This window comes from Myotis brandtii, unplaced genomic scaffold (assembly GCF_000412655.1).
Source record: "Myotis brandtii unplaced genomic scaffold, ASM41265v1 scaffold603, whole genome shotgun sequence".
Taxonomy (NCBI): Eukaryota; Metazoa; Chordata; class Mammalia; order Chiroptera; family Vespertilionidae; genus Myotis; species Myotis brandtii.
Genome location: NW_005370284.1, coordinates 674176 through 696495, shown reverse-complemented (window position 1 = coordinate 696495; position 22320 = coordinate 674176). Strand labels below are relative to the sequence as shown.

Here is a 22320-nt window from a genome sequence, read left to right as displayed (position 1 = left end):
CCACGGTGGTCCAGGACCTGGGGCTGCACGACGGCATCCGGCGGGTGCTCTTCGGCAACAACCTGAGCTTCTGGCTGCACAAGCTCATCTTCGTGGACGCCGTGTCCTTCCTGTCGGGGCGGCGGCTGAGCCTGTCCCTGGACAGGTACCTGCTGGTGGACATCGACGACATCTTCGTGGGGAAGGAGGGCACGCGGATGAACGTCAGAGACGTGAAGGTAAGCACGCTGGTCGTTTCCTTTTCTCTGACTCGGTCCAGGCAAAGTGTGATGTGAATTCTTTAGGTTCCTCGTTACCCGGGAAGGTTAAGGCGCAGCAGGTTTGAAATAAACAAGTCATTTAGCAAAATCTTGAGCTAAGGAGCAACTGTTGGAATGTTCACGTAGAAACAGTCAACCCCGTAAAGAATGTTTGTGAGTTGATTTGAGCCAAACGGTCGGCAGTTGACGGGAAGCAGAATCTCAAGGGATTGGGATAGTTTTCCGGAGAACAGCGGCTTTTCACCTTGTTTAATACATGACAGTCAAAGTAGGAGATGTAGGTGGGTCACATGAAATCCATTGGTGATAGACTAGGGAGGCGGGAGGAAGCAAAGCGGGGAAACCTCTGCGATTGGGTAAAAGGTAAAATGATGGACACATGCTTCTTTAACTTAGGGGTGTGCAGGGTAGTTATCAGTCAGCAATTACCATGATGGCCACAGTGAGGGGAGTTACAAGCGACCCTGACATTTCACAGGGCGGTTATCTTAGATGCAAAAAGACCATAGACAGGCTCAGTTAAGGACAAGGTTGACCGTGTCAGGGAAGATACCGGCCTAGGAGGGGACTACCCCCCATCACTGCTTTTAGTTCAAGTTTAATTTCAGGCTGTCCTTTGTGGTCACGGTAGGTCTCTGAGTTTGCGAGGCCGCCACCCAGGCCTCCCCTGCGCTTGTCAGGTTAGCTTGTGGCCCCTCTTTCCGTCCACACCTCCCACACCAGGATGCTTCTGCGGGGCTAGAACTGAAATATCTGTTTGAGCTGATCCCTGCCTGGCCTCTCACTTCCCTTCTGCGGCACCGGCCGGCCCCCTTCTCTGGATCCCCTGACCTGTGCCCCTGACACCAGTGCACCCCAGAACTACCCTGGGCAGCTCCCACACCCCGTCGGGCCTGACGATGGTGGTTGAAGCACAAGATGGAGAAACAGCCTGGACCTGGCTGGACCCCAGGGAAGCCCGGCGTTCTCGCATGAACCGCCATGCCCTGTGGGTGCAGAGACGAGCGGAGCAGAGTCTGAGTCTGACAGGCGTGTGCTGGGCGGGCCCTCGAGCTCCCGCTTCCGGGGGCACCCCACATGGAGGTCACACAGTAGGGGGCAGGGCCACATCCCGGCCGGGGCGGACTGTGACACACTCACCAGTGACCTGTTAGAGCCGGAGCCGCTGTTACACCAGGAGGGCGGGCGGGAAGTTCTGAGGACAGTCCCCTTCCTTTGCACCTGGATTCAGCGTCCTCCCGTGTGCCTCCCCTGTCCTGTGTGCAGCTACACCCCTCCTGTGGGCACCTACACCCCTCCTGTGTGCACCTACCCCCTCCTGTGTGCAGTACACCCCTCCTGTGTGCAGCTACACCCCTCCAGTGTGCAGCTACCCCCTCCTGTGTGCACCTACCCCCTCCTGTGTGCAGTACACCCCTCCTGTGTGCAGCTACACCCCTCCAGTGTGCAGCTACCCCCTCCTGTGTGCACCTACCCCCTCCTGTGTGCAGTACACCCCTCCTGTGTGCAGCTACACCCCTCCAGTGTGCAGCTACCCCCTCCTGTGTGCACCTACCCCCTCCTGTGTGCAGTACACCCCTCCTGTGTGCAGCTACACCCCTCCAGTGTGCAGCTACCCCCTCCTGTGTGCACCTACCCCCTCCTGTGTGCAGTACACCCCTCCTGTGTGCAGCTACACCCCTCCAGTGTGCAGCTACCCCCTCCTGTGTGCACCTACCCCCTCCTGTGTGCAGTACACCCCTCCTGTGTGCAGCTACACCCCTCCAGTGTGCAGCTACCCCCTCCTGTGTGCACCTACCCCCTCCTGTGTGCAGTACACCCCTCCTGTGTGCAGCTACACCCCTCCAGTGTGCAGCTACCCCCTCCTGTGTGCACCTACCCCCTCCTGTGTGCAGTACACCCCTCCTGTGTGCAGCTACACCCCTCCAGTGTGCAGCTACCCCCTCCTGTGTGCACCTACCCCCTCCTGTGTGCAGTACACCCCTCCTGTGTGCAGCTACACCCCTCCAGTGTGCAGCTACCCCCTCCTGTGTGCACCTACCCCCCTCCTGTGGGCACCTACACCCCTCCTGTGTGCAGCTACACCCCTCCTGTGACACCTACACCCTCCTGTGTGCACCTACACCCTCCTGTGGGCACCTAAACCCCTCCTGTGGGCACCTACACCCCTCCTGTGGCCACCTACACCCCTCCTGTGGGCACCTGCACCCGTCCTGTGGGCACCTGCACCCCTCCTGTGGGTGCATCACTTCAGCAAAGACATAAACTACAGAAAGAGGACGCGGCCTGGAATCGCACAGGAATGAGGAGTGTTAGGGTCAGGTCCCCTTTCCCGCTACGAGGCTCTGTCCTCCAAAGACGACTGCTCGCTACTGACTCGAGTACAAGCTGTCTCCCCCGCCCCCCCAAGACCTGCTGTCTCCACTGTGACAGACCATGATCATGACGGAGAAACGAGTTCACGTTGTCAAGCCTTCCCGCGGCCTGTGAGCGGCGGCCGGGCTCCTGGGCCTGTGGGAAGCCCGGGCGGTTGGAGGGGGCCTTGCCCCGAGGGCAGTGCTGTGAGGGGTCAGTGACCCCCTGAGGCCCACCTGGATGTTGTTCTGCTTTCCTCCTGGATGTTTTGTACTTTCTATTCATTTTAATTCATTCAAACTCTAGTTTTAGTTCCATTTTTAAATCACAAACTTTAAAAGCGCCCGAGTGCCTCCCCGGCTCCTCTGAGTGACCCTAAAGCCCTGAGGAGGGCCTGCCCCCCAGCCGGCCCCCGGGGACTGCAGGCTCTCCGTCAATCACTGGGCCACCCCGCCGCTCAGAGGCAGCGATCCCCTCCCTCTGCAGGCAGCACGTCCCTCCTGTCCTCTGCTCACACTTGGGCAGAGGTCAGCGCTGACACCTGTGACATGCCCCACACAGGATGGCGGACGCCCACGCACAGGCAGGGAATCGGAGGAGTTGTGTGTTCGTGCACATGTGAGTGTGTGGGCTTGTGTGTGCACGCGCGTGTGAGTATTGGTGTGTGTGCATGTGTGCGAGTGTGCCTGTGTGAGTGCGTGCACATATGTGAGTGTGCATGTGTGTGCACGTGTGGGTGTGTGGGTGTGCACATGTGAGTGTGTGAATCTGTGTCTGTGAGTATGTCTGTGTCAGTGCATATGGATATTAATTATATACTCTACACACACACGCTTTAAAAAATATATCCATTTTTGTCCCTTTGGTGTTGTTTCTGATGAGTAATCAAGGCAGAGTAGCCCCGAGATCCGCACCGCGGGCTGTGACCGTCGGCCACGTACCGGCCAATAGGAAACAGTTTCAAGCGTAAAACTACTATCCTCAGGCTCGGCATCCGATTTCTGTTTTAACTGTATTTTTGGGTGAATATGATTTTTTGGGAAAGGCTCTGAAAGTGTGTGTAGAAAGTTCTGGATACTCCGTGTTCTTCTTCCTCACGTTTCTTTTCTGGGCGTGTAACGTGTCCTCACCCCCAGGAGACGGGAGGAGCCAGGGGTGGCTCTTCCATGTTAATATGTTCACTCCAGGGCCCGAATCCTTGCTCTCACCACCACTCTGCCCGTCGCTCCTCGTGTGGAGCTGTAGGACGGGCACGGAGCTCGGGACTGGGTGGTTTCCAGGAGCCGGGCCAGGCACGCTCACCGGTTTCCGCATTACAGGGCAGAAGCCACTGTGGACGACGGGACAGATAGCGGGGAGACCGAGGGAGGGGGCAGCACTGGCGTGTGAGTGTGCGGGCCTGTGTGAGTGTGGGGGCCTGTGTGAGTGTGGGGGCCTATGTGAGTGTGGGCGCCTGTGTGAGTGTGCGGGCCTGTGTGTGTGGGGGGGCCTGTGTGAGTGTGGGGGCCTCTGTGAGTGTGGGGGCCTGTGTGAGTGTGGGCGCCTGTGTGAGTGTGGGCGCCTGTGTGTGTGTGCGGGCCTGTGTGTGTGCACAGTCCAGGGAGCGAGTCCCCGGTCGGAGGCTCAGCCAGGCGAGGTGTGGCTGGAAATCAGGGCCGCCTGGGAAGGCTGAGTTGCCCGTGTCGGTTGGATGCTGAAGAAAATCAGAAACAGTCGTGGGACGAGATGCTGGAACGTGGCTGTGGCCATAACAGTGAGCGCTGGGGACAGACGGTACCAGCCACGCGCTGGCAGTTTAAGCCAGACAGTGACTGGGTCGGAGCCGGGCTTGGAGAAGACCATGCATGTGAATCAGGGAGGTGTTTGTGAGAAGACGGTTCAAGAGCCTGTTACAACAAGATCAGCACAATAGTCATTACATGCATTTTGTTGTTTGTTTGTTTTTATTGATTTCAGAGAGGAAGGGAGAGGGAGAGGGAGAGAGAGACATCAATGATGAGATGGAGTCATTGACCGGCTGCCTCCTGCACGCCCCACACTGGGGATCGAGCCCGCAACCCAGGCCTGTGCCCTGACCGGGAATTCAACCGTGACCTCCTGGTTCATAGGTCGATGCTCAACCACTGAGCCACGCCGACTGGGCTATATATGTTTTTAAAAAATAATATTTGTTTAGCACATGACTGTACGCTAAGCCCAGTGCTAATCATTAAGGACAACACTCAGAGGAAATATTGTACATTTTCTGAATGAATAAAACACGGCTTAGCATATTCAAATGGCCGTGGAGCGAAGCAGTGACGGAGGGCAGAAGGAGCCCAGGCGGTCTGTCTTGAGAACAGCGGCTTGGGTGTGGGTTGGAGCCTCAGCGCCAGCCCTTACTAGTTAACCTTGGACGAGTTTATTGATTGACCTTCCTAGTACTCAGACTGTGGGTCTGTAACTGCAGCAGAAATCAGCCACATTCTGAGCGTTGGGAAGATGGAGGGACAGACGGGCTTATGACATGGGTGCAGCTCAGCTCAGGGGGCAGCAGATGGAAGGGGCGGTTGGCAGAGCCGGGCAGACGCGGAACTGACAGAGGTGCATTGAGGCCCCGCGGGTTAGCCTGGAGGTGCCCTGTAAGACACAGAATGGGCAGAGGGAGGTGTGAAGAGACGGGAGTGTGGTTCAGGGTCCTCCTGCGTTAGGGGGGCATCCAGGCGCAGGCAACTGCAAGAGCAATCCTGGTGTGCAGACACCGCCGCCGAGGGGGCCGCTGGGTTAGGCGTCACCGGGTTCCTGCTTGCCTGTCAGCGCCGGTCCCTGAAGGGAGTGCGTCAGGCAAGCAGGAAGGCAGCTGGGAGCACCATTTTGGATTTCCAGTACCAATCCCAGGGTCGCGACAAGTTCGAGTCCCACGGAGAAAACTGTCTCAGGTCCCAAGACACAGCAGGGACCTGACAGCCTCCCCTGGGCCCGAGGAGGGGCCGCCCACAGCGAGCGCTGTGTCTTGGCCACCCCGAGGCCCAGGCCGCCCACCGAGCCCGCAGGTGTCTGCAACCAGGAGGCAGAGCCATCCGTCGGGGATGTGGCCTGTCAGCTGCTTCTCTCCTCACTTACGACCCTGACCCATGAGGCCCGCAGCCCGACCTGCACTGAGGTGACCGGCAGCGCCCAGTGACCGAGGCATAAACTCCCGGATGTGGAAGGATGTGCAGAGCTAACAGTCTCCGGGGAACAAGGAAGCGAAAGCCTCAATTTTCAGTGATTGTGCCCAGAAATTGTGTCCTGCTGAGGGGACGCCAGTTCGGTTTTCTGCTCATTTTCCTGATGCATATTCATGGCGGAGAGGACTGCCCCTTGTTGGAAAGAAGGGTATTGGAGGCCTGCTGTCATGGAAACCTGTTTTCTGGGCATCCACGAATTATTTACTTGTTTCATTTTTGTAAATATATGTTTATTGACTTCAGAGAGGAAGGGAGAGGGAGAGAGAAACATCAATGATGAGAGAGAACCATTGCTTGGCTGCCTCCTGCACGCCCCACACTAAGGATGGAGCCCTCAACCAGGAGGTTAGGGCATGTCCCCTGACCCGGCATCAAACCCTGTCCTCCTGGTTCACAGGTCGAGGCTCAACCACTGAGCAGTGCTGGCCAGGCAGGGCCACCGCGTGTTTATGACACTCAGCAAAAGAGACCCCATAGGGCTTCACGTCTAAACAGCCCCTGCCCCTTCCCTGTTCCCTGTAGAAAGAAATACGTGTGTTCTGAGGTCAATTCTATGCTCACGGGGACATTTAGAGCAACTGTATCTTCCTGGTAAATTACACGTTTATTATCGCCATTTCGAGTGACTCAGGTCACCCCGCAATGCTTCTTTTTACTAGTTCAATGCTCTGACGGTTCCACTCCAGCAGCACCGCCCGCTAAAGCATGTTGCGTGCTCTTATCCGCAGCCTGTCTGTGTCTCTGGTGACAGAAGTAGGTCCATGTGGTTGACATTGGTTGTTCACGTAGCCTGACCATCTTGGTCCTTACTAGTGAATCTCATCAAGTCTGCAGAAGGCAGCCCGGCCGGCGTGGCTCAGGGATTGAGCGTGGACCTATGAACCAGGAGGTCACGGTTCAATTCCCGGTCAGCGCACATGCCCGGGTTGCGGGCTCCATCCCCAGTTGTGGGGCGTGCAGGAGGCAGCCGATCCATGATTCTCTCTCATCCTTGACGTTTCTCTCTCTCTCCCCCTCTCCCTTCCTCTCTGAAGTCAATACAAATAAAAATCTGCAGAAGGTAATAGAGATGTCATATTGAGAGAATCGACGACTGACGGCAGTTCTCCGGTTCAGAACGCCTCCTCACAGAGTCTGCAGCAGAATAAACCCCAAATAAATCCCGCCCTGGGTGCACGGGAATGACTCGGGGCAACCCAAGGCAATGATCCTGCGGAAGGAATGCAAGGGAGACCAGCCGCTGGTTTTTCCAAAGCCCAGTGGGAGCAGAAGTCCTCTTCTTGGGGCCTCATTTGTCTTTTTCTTTGCAAAACGGAGACACAGTCCTCTTCTGGGCATAGAAGCTGAATGATGAGGAGGCACTTATCCCAGCCTCAAAACTCCGCTCCACACAGATCTGGTCTGTTGAATAGAAGTTGTTTGTTTTTTTGTTTTGTTTTGTTTTAAATCTATTTTTATTGATTTCAGGGAGGGAGGGAGAGGGAGAGAGACATAGAAACATCAATGATGAGAGAGAATCATGGATCGGCTGCCTCCTGTACGCCCCCCCACTGGAGATCGAGCCTGCAACCCGGGCCTGTGCCCTGGACCGGAATCAAACCTGGGACCTTTCAGTCCACAGGTTGACGCTCTATCCACTGAGCCAAACTGGCCAGGGCACAAGTTATTTGTTTTGGGGCACAAGCATATGTTTCACCAGAGGAAACTGGATTGGGGGGGTGGTGGTGAGGCCATTATCTTTGGGGGAAAATAATACTGGAAAACATTAGCTCTGAGGAGCGGCCTGAGCCCTGGCTGACTAGTCATGAGCTATAATCTCGTGCAAGGTCGTCATCAGCATCTCGCTTTCCTGGCGCGTGGCCTGAAAGCCGGTAAGAGCCCACCTTCACCAGCTCCTGGGCGGTTAAGTGAGCGCGCCCATGAGTGACACTGAGAAAAGCCTGGCACTTTGTGAAAATCAGCGACCTCACTCGCTAACAGGGAGCCGAAGGAGAAAGATCCCCGTGACTTTTGTCAATAGTGCGATGGCCACACCCGCCTGATGCTCAGCCAGGACTCCGTTTCGCGTTTCAGCATCTCAGACGTGTGGGCGCGTCTTTGACTGATCGTGTCTCCGTTTAATGAGGTGCCATAACTTAAATCGATTTTGTTTAAACAGAGGCCGAGGGTCCTAATGTGCCTGCCTTTTTGTCTGATACAGGTTCCCACGGCGAAATCTGAAAGTTGCCGATATTCCCTGTTTTGCCCCCTTGTATTGAGAAATCAACCTTTGCTCATCAGAGAGCGACTACGTGCTATGGAAAACACGGGCATTTCTTCTAGTCCAGCGGTTCTCAACCTGTGGGTCGCGACCCCTTTGGCGGTCTAACGACCCTTTCACAGGGGTCACCTAAGACCATCCTGCATATCAGATATTTACATGACGATTCATCACAGTAGCAACATTACAGTTATGAAGTAGCAACGGAAATAATTTTATGGTTGGGTCACAACATGAGGAACTGTATTTAAAGGGCCAGAAGGTTGAGAACCACTGTTCTAGTTGCTTACTATTCAGTGGTCGGACGTTCATTCAATGTAACTGTGCGATCCACTGCGGTTGCAAATGCATAATATGAGGGTAAAGGGTATCAAGTCATCGCACACTTCAAGGGGAAAATTCACTGCCTCTTTAAATGTTACAGCACAAAAATAAAAACGGTTTCTGGAGTCTGTATTCCATTGTTAAAACTGTCAGTTATTTATTTAACATTTGAAAATATCAAGGCATCAATGGTATTTATTTATTTGGCGTTTGTATGACACTCAGTTTTATTGTATACTAGGGGCCCACTGCACAAATCCGTGCACCTTAAAAGGAACTGTGGGCCAAGAGGCTGTGGTGGGCACAGGGGACGGTCTCGGCCCATCCTCCGTGCCCCCACCCGGGCCCTCCCACCGCAGCCCTCAACCCCCTATCTGCCAGCAGCCCCGCTTTCGCCACCGCTGCTCCCACATGCTGACGGCATGGAGTGAATGGGGCCGGCGCCAGCAGTGGATGCAAGTGGCGGCTGCTGCCCCGATCACCCCTCAGGAGCAGGGGGAGGTGGAGAAGCCCTCAGGGGTGATCTGGGCCAGCAGCTGTCGCTTGCACCCACTGATGGAGCCATCGGGGATGGCGCTAGGCACCGGCAGCGGCTCCGGTGCCGGCAGCAGGTGTGAGCGCCAGGTAGACATGGTGGTGCACAGGAGCAAAGAATTTTCAGTAACCACCAGAGCCTCACCCCAATGACAGTGATCAGCGCCCTGCCTTAGTCTGGCACCCCTGCTCACCTGCTCACCATCCACCGTGGCCAACGCCCACCATGTTCTGCACGCATCACCTGGTGGTCAGCGCACGTCATAGCGACAGGTTGTTCGGTTGTTCCGCCATTCGCTCTATTTTCTTATTAGGGTTTTATATAGAGAGATTAGTTTCCAGTGGGCAGCCTCGTGGTTAGACAATTACATAATCTATGAAGTGATTCCCCTGATAATTCCAGTCCCTGCCTGGTACCATGTAAGGCATCGGTGGCATTTAAGTTTTTCACCACTTTATTAAGGTGTGATTGGCATGTGAAAGGCTGTACATATTTAATGTCTCCAACTCGAGGAGTTCGGGAATGAGTACATTCCTGTGAAACCATCTCACCAAAAAGGACCTAAACATGCCCATCGCTTGGCAAAGTTTCTGCCCTCCTCCTTTACCACAAGTGTGAGTATTAGAGTTAGTGTTAGTCCCGTGTTATTGTTGTGTCAGTAAGAACATGTAACATAGATACACCTTCTTAGCGAAGTTTAAACAGACAACACCATGTTGCTAGCTATAAGCGCTCTGCTGTGTCATGGGTCTTCAGAGCAGACTTATCCTGCTTAACTAAAACGTCGTACCCTTTGGCCATCACCTCTCCACCCCCATCCCCTCCCCCAGCACTGGCCACCACCATTCTACTCAGTTTCTGTGAGTTTGACTATTTTGGATTCCACAGGTGAGTGAGAGCTACAGTGCTTGTGTTTCTGTGTCCATTTCACATAACACAATACCCTCCAGGCCACCGTGTGGTTGCAAATGGCGGGATTTCCTTCTTCTTCAAGTCTGTGCAATATCTCATGGTGTGCACACACCACACGTCTACACCCTTTCATCCATCCAAGGACATGTGGGTCGTTGCCGTGAGCGATGTTGCAATAACATGGGAGTGCGGGTGTCTCTCAGAGACCCTCGTTACAGTTCCTTTGGCTGAATGCTCAGACGTGGGGCTGCTGGGTTGGACCGGAGTTCTATTGTAGAGTTTTTCAAGAACCTCCATCCTGGTTTCCACAATGGCTACAACTTACACACTTTCACTAGTCATTTGTTGAACTTAAAATATGCATTAAGACAGTTAAATATCATGGCAGTCATTTGGTTGAGCATCGTCCCAGGCACCGAGAGGTCGCTGGCTCAATTCCCCATCAGGACACATGCCCAGGTTGCAGCCAGATCCCCAGTAGGGGGCGAGCAGGAGGCAGCCAATCGATGTTTTTCTCTCTCTCTTTCCCTTCCTCTCTCTCCCTTCCTCTCTCTTACTAGTAAAATCAATAAAAGCATTTTTAAAAAGAAATTCTATTATAAAACAATAGAATAAATAGAATTCATAGACAATGCATGCAAAAATACTGGATTTAGGTAAAAACCAGTTTTGGAATTGTAAAGCCATGCTTTCTTCAGATGCTGAAGATCTCATTGAAAAGACCAGACCCAATTTGCTCAACATCCTTTCTTTTGATCTGAAACCTGAATGGATTGCAAGTGAAATGTAAAACCAGTGTTTCTGTTTGCTTGCAAGTAACTCTTACAGACGATATTTTGTAAAAGATATCGGACGTTCCATGTGCTTTCTGAGAGTCACACCAGTATCTGCAACATCTGTTTTTCGTTTCGAAGGGAGGTTGCAATGACCGGCACATGTGAGCGAAAGAGAAGCAAAACTGACTTCTTCAGAATGTCTGGACATGTTAAGCTTATCCATCTGAGCCAATAGCTCTTTCTACCCTTCTATCCTTGAGTAATCTAACTTACCTTTTTAAAAAATATATATATTTTATTGATTTCTTACAGAGAGGAAGGGAGAGGGATAGAGAGTTAGAAACATCGATGAGAGAGAAACATCGATCAGCTGCCTCCTGCACACCCTCTACTGGGGATGTGCCTGCAACCAAGGTACATGCCTTTGACTGGAATCGAACCTGGGACCTTTCAGTCCGAAGGCCGACGCTCTATCCACTGAGCCAAACCGGTTACGGCTAACTTATCTCTTTAAAAATCTTTTTTATTTATCTGTCGATTCATCTCTATTATAGTACTAATGCACAATGTTTACTTCTCAATTAATTTTATAAAGAGAATAGAACGCAGGAAGTAAATGGTTTGCTCGAGCTCATTTTAAGTTATCATTGCGTATTAAATTGAATATTCCAGAAAAGTCCAGGACACATGATAAACATGTATGAGGTGAAACATGTGAAAAGCTTCATAGGCATTTTCACACTCACCATTATACTCCTGCTAGCTTCACTTCACATATAAGTAGAATAGTTAAAACTTTTGGATTATTTCACAAATTTTTACTATTAGAGCGATATTTCAAAATCTTATTTCGATGTATTCAATTAACAATCACTTTAAAATGCTAATTGATAAAATTTGCTTACTTTATGTATTACAGTTTGCCTAATTTAATTATTTTAAGGAATTCTCACTCTTATAAATGCTGTATTGGACCTACAATGGAGAAAAAATAACAGCGTGTGTGTGTGTGTGTGTGTGTGTGTGTGTGTGTGTAGAAATGATCATATGAAATATCTCTGCTAGAAAAAAGTATTATTTCTTATTATATAAATTCACAAATATGTGGCAACCCCCCCCAAACAATATGAATACGTGCCAAAGAGGGGCGTCGCCATTTCCTACCTGCTACTCCCCACATTCAAGACAGACATTTTTTTTTCTCCTCAGTCACACCCCCAGGGTCTCACACGGTGGCTTTTCAGTCTGTCACCCTCTCTCACCCGGTCACACCATGTGGCACCCTCAAGCCACTCACTGAGACCTGGGCTGCAGGCGGGACAGGCACCCACCCCCCAGGCGGGAGGGCGAATGAGGTGAGGCCGGTTGAACTCTGGAAGCAGAGAGGAGTCGGGGAGGCATGGAGACTCAAATCCCGCCGTTTGGGGGTCAACAAGCCTCAGAGACACCCTGCCCAGGGGGGACGCTGACTCCACCACCTCCTCCTACTCGCCACCAGAGCGCTGAGGCTTGCGAGTCCCTGAGCCCACAGAAGAGGGAGAAATGACCGCCAGAAGGAGGACTCTGGAAGTCCCCCAAGACAGACATTTTAAGCTATACACTGTGTTTCACATATTAAATTCCTGTCCTATTCGCATATTTAAAATAGCATTTCAGCTCCTCTGTGCACCACTGTTCAGAGTTAACTTTGCTTTTGAATCTTTGGGACCACCAAGAAGCGTGTGTTTGATCGCAGCCAGCGCTTCCACGGTGACCTCTCGACATGAAGATGCATGTTGTGTGTTCCCAGGGAGGGGAGTTCTGCTCATTCACAGCAACTCGCTCTCTCAGACAATTTTCCCAAATAAACGCGGACAAGTCCTGCTGAGCGTGGTCGGCCTGAGGCCCCAAGGCCCAGCTGTCCTGCGGGGGGCAGGCCGGCGGCACCCCCAGGCGGCGCTCCCGTGGGAAGTGAATTCCGTCTGAATGACTCACTGCCCAGGCGGGCGCTGTTGGTTCCCAGGTGGCATGTGTCAGTTCTTCCAGGAGGACAGCAACATGAGGAAGGTGTGACAGGGGAAGCTGGGGGTGCGGGGGGCCCATTGGAGGAAGCGCCACTGAAAGAGGCTGCGGGAGGGTTAGTTGGAGGAACTCAAGTTCAGACCCCGAGCCCTCGCGGCTGCCGCTGCACATAGGCGCCCTGGGGACACCTCGTTAGTTACTGGGAGTCCGAATCGGAGAGAGCGGAAGTGACTGTGACGGATTTCTGGGCTGGCGGAGTGGACTGGCCACCGATTCCCTGTTTAGGACAGAAACTTGGAGGAAACACACAGTGACAGGAAGGGATGTGACTTTGGGGGGTGGGCACGCGGCACAATATGCAGATCTTGTAACACGGAAACCCACACGCGAAACCTATGTGTTCACATTGACCAATGTCACCCCAATAATAACAGGAAACACAAGGTGGTGATAGATCAGATAAAAATGGTGAAAGAGCGATAAGGACTATCACTTTCCTCCAGTAATCAGAGAGGTTTCTTTGAAGCGGTTCGTAAGGAGCAGGTGTTGACTTTTCACGGTGGCTGGAGTGTGGATGGTTTCCTGTGGCTGCCCTGGGTCCGTGAGCATCTCAGCTCATGGGAAGGCAGGTGTCTCTGCAGTTCTCACTGTGAAACATTACATGTGGCTATGGTCACACGTGTCGTGTGAAACCCCTTCGCTAGCAAAGGGAGGAGCGCGGTGGGAACGAGACGCTGTGATGTCCGTGGGTATGAGGCTGGGTTCTGTGAGCAATGGGGCAAATGCAACTTCTGTTTATTCCCTAAGATTGCATCACTCATTCCATACCCACCCCAACGTCTCTTCCAGTCAGTTTCTGATTTCGTCATCTCCGCTAAGATCAGTTCTCACTGCTATAATCGGGGCAGGCTGTTGATTGGTTTGTCTCATTTTGTTATTTGGGAGGAAGTTGTTATATTTTGGACAGTCCCTCCTATTCACACTCAGGAAAGTTTTAGTAATTTCCTATTCGGTGCTGTGTGCAAATGGCCAACAACGTTCTTGGGTCTTTGTCTCAAAAAATCTAATTCTGAGTGTGAGTGTGTGTGTGTGTGTGTGTGTGTGTTTGTGTGTATGTGCGCAACTTCAGAACTTTGCCTCCGTGTCAGCTACTCATCAGTTCTGACTCATTTTTAAATATAAAAAGGCACAATTAATTTTTGCTCCCTGCTAGGTTTGTATAATTTAATCCTAAGGCTTTCTTACTGCTCTACTTAAAAAAAAAAAAGAGCTCCTGTGGAGTACAATTCCTCTTTGTACCATTCCTACTGAAAACAAGGGAACTGAGAGAAATCTTGAAATCGAAACAGGCTCTGAAAATGCTCTCTCAAACGTCGCTGCCTTTACCTCAAGGCAGGAGAAATCAAGTCAGAGCTGTGTATTCTGCTACAGAATAAGACGACATCGGGATTTCAACGTACAGAAACAAAGGGAGAGAGAAAGAGAAGGAAAGAATAATAAATAGGTGGAAGGAGGTAAAGTTAAACTGTTTTAAAATCTCAGGGCAAAGCAGTAAAATTTAATACAGAAAACAAAAAGAATCGTTTCCCGTATGGGAAAACGGGACATGGGAATGTAACCGAAACCAAGGTCCGGCTGCCTGGCACCATGCAAGCCCAACTCAGGAGACAAATGCTGGTGAAAAGGAAAGAGGTTTATTCAAGTGCCAGTCACCATGGAGATGGGGGACTGTTAGCCAAAGCCACATCAATATCTCCGTGCAGGCAGGTGTTTTGATAAGGAGAGGGAGGCAGAACAGAACAAAAACACCAAGGGGAGGAGGTTGGAAAGTCCTGGAGCAGATCAGCACAGTCCATTCTGGTCAAGACCTTGAAACTGGTCACGCGATGGTTCCCTGTGTGTCATCCTGGCGTGTGTGTCATCTTCGTTGAAGGCCAGCAAGTCTCCCGGAACTGGGATGGCTGAAGGCCGGCGTCTGTACCTTTTGGAGTTAGTTCCTAGGGTTCTCATACAAAATGCTGCTTCTCTATACATGTTAGAGCCAGCGTTTGCAGAAAGAAGGCCAAAAGAATGCGGGGGTGGGTTACAATTCCCCACTGTTACAGGAAAACCGAAGGCCTTACTCAGATATCAGGCTCATACAGGAATTTGCCAAATACTTTGCATTTCCTCTGCAGTGGTATTATTGGAGTTGCTTTGCCATTCAAACCAAGTCCACGAACAAGCATGTAGGGCAATGACATAATTTAATATCATTGACATTGACCACTCACTTATCAAAAGTGGCCGTGTGGCTCCGGTGAAAGGACGGCTGTGAAAGATAAAAGCATGATTTCCTGTGCCCAGCAAGGAGGGGGAAAAAAACACAAACAAAGGTGAGAAGGGGCCCTGTATGTGTGTATGTAAATCCGTACATGTGTATATATGGACACATACATGTGGACACACACATGCGTGTGCTTGCTGGTTTCACTAGTCACTAACAGTCGGGATGTCCTTCCGAGCCTTGCAGCATGATGCACTGGTGTCAGCGCTTCCCTGGGAGAGACACCAGCAGCTGGATCAGCCGCCGGGCAGCTAGACAGCGCCCATCTCTGCTGTGTGTGATGCGTGTAACATGCAGAATCTTCTGGCCACAACTGACAGAACCGTGTCTGTGCATCCAAGTCATTCGTTCAGCTCGGTGGCTGAAATCATGTTTATTCAGTCAGCCAAAATCACAGGCCCCCGGGACTGAAATATGGAAATAGCGTCTGCTAAATGTCAACTGCTGACCTGTAGGCAACTGTTTGTAGAAACAAAGGTGATTGGATTTTAAATTTTTGTCAGATGTTTTATTTATTTTTTATATATTTTTTTATTGATTGCAGAGAGGAAGGGAGAGAGAGATGGAAACATCAATGATGAGAGAGAATCATTGGTCGGCTGCCTCCTGCTGGGGATGGAGCCAGCAACCCGGGCTTGTGCCCTTGGGAGGAATCTAACCAGGGAAGCTTTAGTCCGAAGGCCAATGCTCTATCCACTGAGCAAACTCGCTAGGGCAGATATTTTACAATTTAAACATAGCTTTCGTGTATTGACCTTTGACCTTGGTTGGACACTGAAAGAGAAGTGAACTAAGAAGGATGCCATAGTGATGCGTGGGATCGAGGCGTTGAAAGAGCATTTTTAATAGCAGAACAATAGGTACGAAAGCAGCAATAATAAACGATACTTATTTTACGACTTCTCTTGAATGGCATGATGCTCGGTGTCCTACAGATTTTAACTCAAATCCTTGGAACAATCGAATCACAGGTGCAGCCAACATTTGATTTCACAAACAGCACCAGAGAGGCCCTGAGGGTGGAGGACCTGCCACAGGCCTGGGGCCAGCAGGGAGCGAGCTGCCACCTGAACCCCAGAGGTCTGGCTTCAGAGCTGTAACTCCTCCTCGGACTCCCCCTGCCTCTCAGGGTGACTTTTCAATCTTGAACTTTCCCATTAATCACTGAGTTTGCAGGTTATTTTTTTCCTCTTTATGTTGTAACTTGAACAAATCCCTGTCATTTAACTGTCCTCCTTACAAATGTTTCTAGTAAATGGAAATGTAAGATGGAAAGCATAATTCATAATTTGTTGTTTGGCCAAACTCATCTAATGCCTTTTTATTTTTTTTAATATGTTTTTATTGATTTCAGGGAGGAAGGGAGAAGGAGAGAGAGAGAGAAACATTAATGATGAGAATCATGGATCGGCTGCCTCCTGCACGCCCCCTACTGGGGATCGAGCCCACAACCTGGGCACGTGCCCTTGATCAGAGTCAAACCCAGGACCCTTCAGTCCACAGGCTGATGCTCTATCCACTGAGCCAAACCAGCTAGGACGCCTTTTTAGTTTTTAACATAATACAGTGAAGCTTACATGTAAAAGTAGATATTGTTTAATCTATCCAACTCATCCATGACAAGCATAGACTTTTGGTAAACCATACCAACATGCACACTATATATGCATGCATGTGTGTATATTTAATTGCAGTCATAAAAGTGATTTTTTTTCCAAAGGCCTGAGAATGTGTCTCCGTACAGCCGGTCTGCCATGCGATGCTGGAAGGAAATCTTTTCAGAAATGTCTTTTTTCCCTCAAGTCTGTTATCGGATGCTGCTTAGGTATAAACTATTCATGGTCCGCTATTGTGGACATACGTTTTTAACTCTAGTGATCAAGTAATCCTATATAATAAAGAGCTAATATGCTAATTAGACCGGATGGTGGAACCGCCTTCCAGAACAACCTTCCGGAACAATCAGTGGGTGGGGGCGGGGCCGCGAGGGCCAAGCCCCTTTGCATGAATTTCGTGCATCGGGCCTCTAGGAGATGAATACAAGTCTTCTTATCAGCGCTGCATATAAATAGAGAATCTATGACATGAGTCTCAAAAACACATTTTAATGAATTATGTTCGTTGAAGTTCTAGGAGTGGTTTTAATTCTTTTAATTTTTCGAATTTTACATCTTTGTCCACTCCATCTATAATTATAAATTGGATTTTTAAAATTTATTTTAGAGAGAGAGGAAGGGAGAGACAGAAACATCAATAAAAGAGAAACATCAATCGGCTGCCTCTTGCATGCCCCCTGATGGGGATCAAGCCCACAACCTGGGCATGTGCCCTAACCAGGAATCGAACTGGTGACCTCCTTGTTCATGGGTCGACGCTCAACCACTGAGCCACAGCAGCTGGGCACAGATTGGGTTTTTTAAATGGTGTCAGGAGGTGAGGACTTTGCAGCAAACAGCTGCCTGTGCCACGCTTCCCCCAGCTCAGGAGTCGTGGTTTCATTGAACAGGATTGTCCCAACATAAACTCAGGCCGTGACAACGAGCAGGACTGAAAGTGTGTACGTGCGCATTTGCCGCAAATCATCTGTATGCACGGAAGTCAAAGATGGTAGGGAAGATGGATTATTCTAAAATATCAACTTACTCTTGTTTTTTATTTGATTGGGGGAAAAAACCCCCACAAAGTTTAATTATTTTTAATGGAAACTGGAGTATATTTTTCTAGCTTCAACCAAGACTGCTTTCCTCTTACATGTGGGTTTATAATTTCCATATAGAAGTTTTAATTTTCATTAAAAAAGAAGTTTAAAACTATTTACCTAATTAAGAATGCGTGAGAGGTGTGTGTGTGTGTGTGTGTGTGTGTGGGTGTGTGTGTGTATTCGCATGTGTGTCCTCTCAGTCTTTTAACTCCTTTAAGAATATACACGGGGCATAGGAAAGTTTAGTATCGTAAAGCGAGTTTCTGACAGTTTTTTTTTTAAATAATCAGTAAGTCATACCTCTTTATGTTTACCTTTACATTTTGACTTATTTCCAGTAAATATCAAAATATAAATGGCTATACACTCATGTCGGCTATAAATGTGGGGGAAAACACAGGAATACATCAAAAGGATCTGACGTCGACTAGTAACTAGTGGCCATAGCGGTGGACAGTCTGTAGGAGTGATTCCCCGGGCGGCACTGGCTGGGCTGGAGCCATAGGAGGAGCGGCACTAACCACTCAGATGTCACCGGGAGCTCCCCTCTGTGTGGCGGCACAGCTTCAGGGGTGAGGGTGGGACCCCGAAAAGCTGCGGGAAGTTCTGATGAGACCTGTGCTCCCCGGGAGGTAACACAGGAGGCCGATAGCTTCAGTGGGTGATAAAATAGGACCGGAGCCAGATGTCAGCAACGATGAGGTGTGGCAGCTGGAAGGCTGGGCCGAGAACCCACTGTGGCGAGAGGAGCAAGAAAATGCGATGGGGAGGAGGGTGTTGGGCCAGGATCCAGGGTCCAGGGGGCCCCTCGGACACTCCAGGTGGGAAGACACGCTCAGCCCAGCCCTGAGACGGGCGGCTCGGTGGTCACACTGTGTGGCTGGGGGTCACACTGTGTAGGAAGCAGGAGGGGGGGGGGGGGGGGGGGGGGGGGGGAAACGTACCGTCGCATTATTTTATGAAGCTTCTCCAAGGGCGTATTCTGGAGTTAGGTTTTATTCTGCAGTAAATGAAGAATCACCAGGTGTTTTTTTTCTTTAAGACGTCAATGGGCCAATCAGAGTCCTGTCTTCAAGAAACACGGGTGGAGGGTGATGGGAGGTGGGAGGCGTGGCTCGGGGAACTGTGGCCATCACCTTGCGGCGGGAACGAGCTGCCTGGCGCTGTGTCGCCTGCACTGGCCCCACAGGAGGACACGGGCACCCACAGCGGAAGCTCCCCGGGGCCTGCTTCCTGTCTTGATGTCGGGGACAATGGCGACATCCGGGGGCAAGAGAGGAAAAGATACACCTTAAATCACCCTCGTGTCTGAACTGGGCCATTTAAATGCTGGGGATGCCGGCAGGAGAGAGAAAAACATCCTGCCTACATTTGCAGGGGAAGGGATGCCGTTGGGCATAGAGTTGGAGGAATAAGCCAAGTACAGAATGAGGACTGCATTCCTGTGTAATGAGTGGAAAGGCAGGGAAATGATGTTGGGAAAAGGTCAGTTTCAGGAAGATTCCCAGGACTGAGCTGGCTGTTCGGGAAAAGTGAGAGGAGAGAGGAGAGGAAGGGCCGAGGACCGTTCGGGGAGCAGGGGGTGAGGGAGGCGTGGGCAGGGGCAGGAGGGGTGCTGAGTGGGACATCCCTACAAGAGGCGTCCGAGTCACAGATGAAATCAGCTGAGACAGCTCTGTCTGCCGTGTGTTCCCTCGGCTCTTACGCATCTGCCAGTGCGTTCACACCGAGTCCTCCCCGGAACCACGGCCTCCCCACCTGGCAACCCACATTCACACGCACTCCACGGACCACGGCCCTTCCCGTCCAGAGCAGGTCGCCCACAACAAGGCAGCTCCTGCCTTGCCCTTACCACTGTGTGCTCCTCAGGCCTGATGGCCCGCAGCAGCTGGGTGCTCGCTGCCCGACATCACTGCCGTGACCGTGGGACTTGTCCTGCCCATTCTCCTCCCAGCACCTGCAAGAATCACAGCGGCCAAGTCTGAGTCCAGGTCTGAGTCGAAACTAGGGCTTGATGGGAGCATACTTATGATGTATTTTGTCCTCAGATATTTTTTAATTGATTTCAGAGAGGAAGAGAGAGGGAGAGAGAAATAGAAACATCATTGATCGGCTGCCTCCTGCATGCCCCACACTGGGGATCAAGCCTGAAACCCGGGCATGTGCCCTGACCGGCAATCGAACCATGACCTCCTGGTTCATAAGTCGACGTTCAACCACTGAGCCACGCCGGCCTGCCTGTCCCCAGTTTCTTAAGGAAACTTCTTTATGAACAAGTGTGGGGTGGTAGGAGCCAGGGGGGGAGGGAAAAAGACGACATACAAATAGTTAGCCAGGGGTGTTACGCAGAAACCATCCGAATGATGTGTAGGCACACATACGCTGACAGGGAAATTTAATTCCCGTCTGTGTTGATTCATGTTCAGAACTTAGGGAAATGGATGCGGCCTGAGATGGGGGATCTGGGAGGTGCACCAACTACGGTTCAGTTACACTTCTAATTTCTAAAGGTCATTTAGAAACATGAGTGTGTGTGAACGTGCGCCTGAGAGAGAGAAGAATAAAGAAAATGCCAGAAAAGAAGTGGGAAAGTCACCCACAGCTGCTGCTTCCCCCCGGAGCAGGTCACCCTGTTGTCACTAGGACTCCCTGCAGAACAGCTCTCAGAGCCGAAGCTCTGACCAGGCATCGGAGACAGGAAGGCTGCCTTTGCCGAGAATTAAAATTTCTTGAAAGAAGAGCAAGTGGTCTTTGATATAAAGACATTGTCTTCACATGAGGATCCTTGGCAAGTCTGTAAACGATGCTTAAGTCCAGATTATGTATTCGCTGAGCAGGACCTGAACCTGGGGGAGAGCCTGGCTTCACGGGGACACACAGCCGCTAAGAAAGGTGGCGCGGCCGTGGGAGCAGCGAGCTGTCAGGCAGGCGGGCGGGCGGGCGGCCAATGAAATGGCCTTTCAGGTGCTTTATGAAACAACACATCATTCCGGCTGCTCCCCGGCTCAGACACTCCCACTGGAAGGAACCTTCAAGAAAAATCAAGAGTCTTTGAAACAGTTAACTCGGGCGACACCATCCGCCTCACACCATGGCCACGGAGTCAGAGGCGGTGGGCTTGGGTAGGGATATTCCGTAATTCTAACGCAATTGGCCATCCGTTATATTGTTAGTCATGTCCCTCTTAGTGTCTTTCAAACTTCAATGTTTTATAGAAGGAAAAACAATTATGAACGACCATGATCACTTAAGTCATTTTTATCTCATAAAAATACATGTAATTATACAACTGTCTTGTAGTAGATCTGTGTAAATCTGCGTACAATCAAAAGGGCAAGTGGTCATTTTTTTAAAAATTTATTTCAGAGAGGAAGGGAGAGGGAGAGGGAGATAGAAACACCAGTGATGAGAGAGAATCATGGATCAGCTGCCTCCTGCATGCCACCTACTGGGGATCGAGCCCACAACCCGGGCCTGTGCCCTGACCAGAAATTGAACCGTGACCTCCTGGTTCATAGGTTGACACTCAACCACTGAGCCACACCAGCTGGGCCTCATGTTTCTATTGGATCTGAAGTATGCATATGCTTTTTAAAGATTATACTTGAAAATAGCACAGCAGGGAACTCGTATGCTTGCTAGAATAAGTCTGATTCCAGTTTAAAAAAATACTTCCCTAGATGAGTACATCAAATCACTAAAACAGAGATTCAGTCCAACTGCTGCTGCTGCTGCCCTGCGTACTCGGTGCCCTCATGTGCGGGCCGGTGGCCCAGGGACGTCCCGCCTCACATGTATGTAGGATGTTGTGTCTTTTTGTGGTTCTCCTGTGATTCTTACATTGAACATAAACCTGTCAGGTCTTACCTTACCAGTAAGTCAAGCTTTAAGGATGTAGAAGATTATTCACTTTTAAACACAAAATTTTTGAACTTTAATCATCTTTGTTATTTTTTTGCTTTTAAGGAACTCAGAGTGACTTATTAGCCTTTGGAGAAATTCACTGAGTAACAGGTAGAGAGATTCAGTCGACACAAGATTCTTTACTAAGAACCAATATGATTAGGACCCATTAGGTTTCTAGATCTGAGGAAACTCAACAAAATCATGTAGGCAGGTAGGAATTTAGATGCTTAGATAGACACCCCTCCGTGTAAGAAGGGCAGTGTGGTTGTCCTGACATGGAGTGGGGAGCGGGAGGCCCACGGGGGCTGATGAAGGAGCTGGGAAGGCCCGAGGCAGACCAGGAACACACTCCCCATGTCTGCCCCACCTCGCTCTCATCTCAGACTCCACTCTCCCTCACAGGGTCAGTGCAGTGAAGACAGCAGTCACTGAATTTTGCATTCCCAGGAAAATATTTATATCCTAGAGCATCGTTTTGCATGTGACTGTGTCCATCACTCAAGTGGCAGAGCTTTGCAAGCACATGGGAATGTATGCCAGGCGGTCAGGGGGCCAGCATTTAATAGTCAGAGACACTGGCCCAGAGAAGGGTGTGGCAGGGAGAGGAGACAGCTTAGGTCCTATCCTAGCTAATAATAGAGAAACATGGTAATTATCCGTAACTTCGCTACCCTTCCCATTGGCTAATCAGCGAGATATGCAAATTAACTGCCAACCAAGATGGCGGCCGGCAGCCAGGCAGCTAAGGGAACAGG

At 50.7% G+C, this 22320-nt stretch overlaps 1 protein-coding gene across 1 annotated transcript in view; it reads left to right on the top strand.

Annotated features, from left to right (window-relative positions):
* Positions 1-2: 2 nt before the first annotated feature.
* The window catches only part of LOC102253141 (bifunctional heparan sulfate N-deacetylase/N-sulfotransferase 4), a gene marked incomplete at its 5' end in the record, with an annotated part of 150100 nt that continues 127782 nt past the window's right edge, over positions 3-22320 (top strand). The window contains one exon of the mRNA XM_014550539.1: positions 3-218. Within this exon, the coding sequence (XP_014406025.1) occupies positions 3-218 (216 nt within the window). The remainder of the gene's footprint in view (positions 219-22320) is intronic.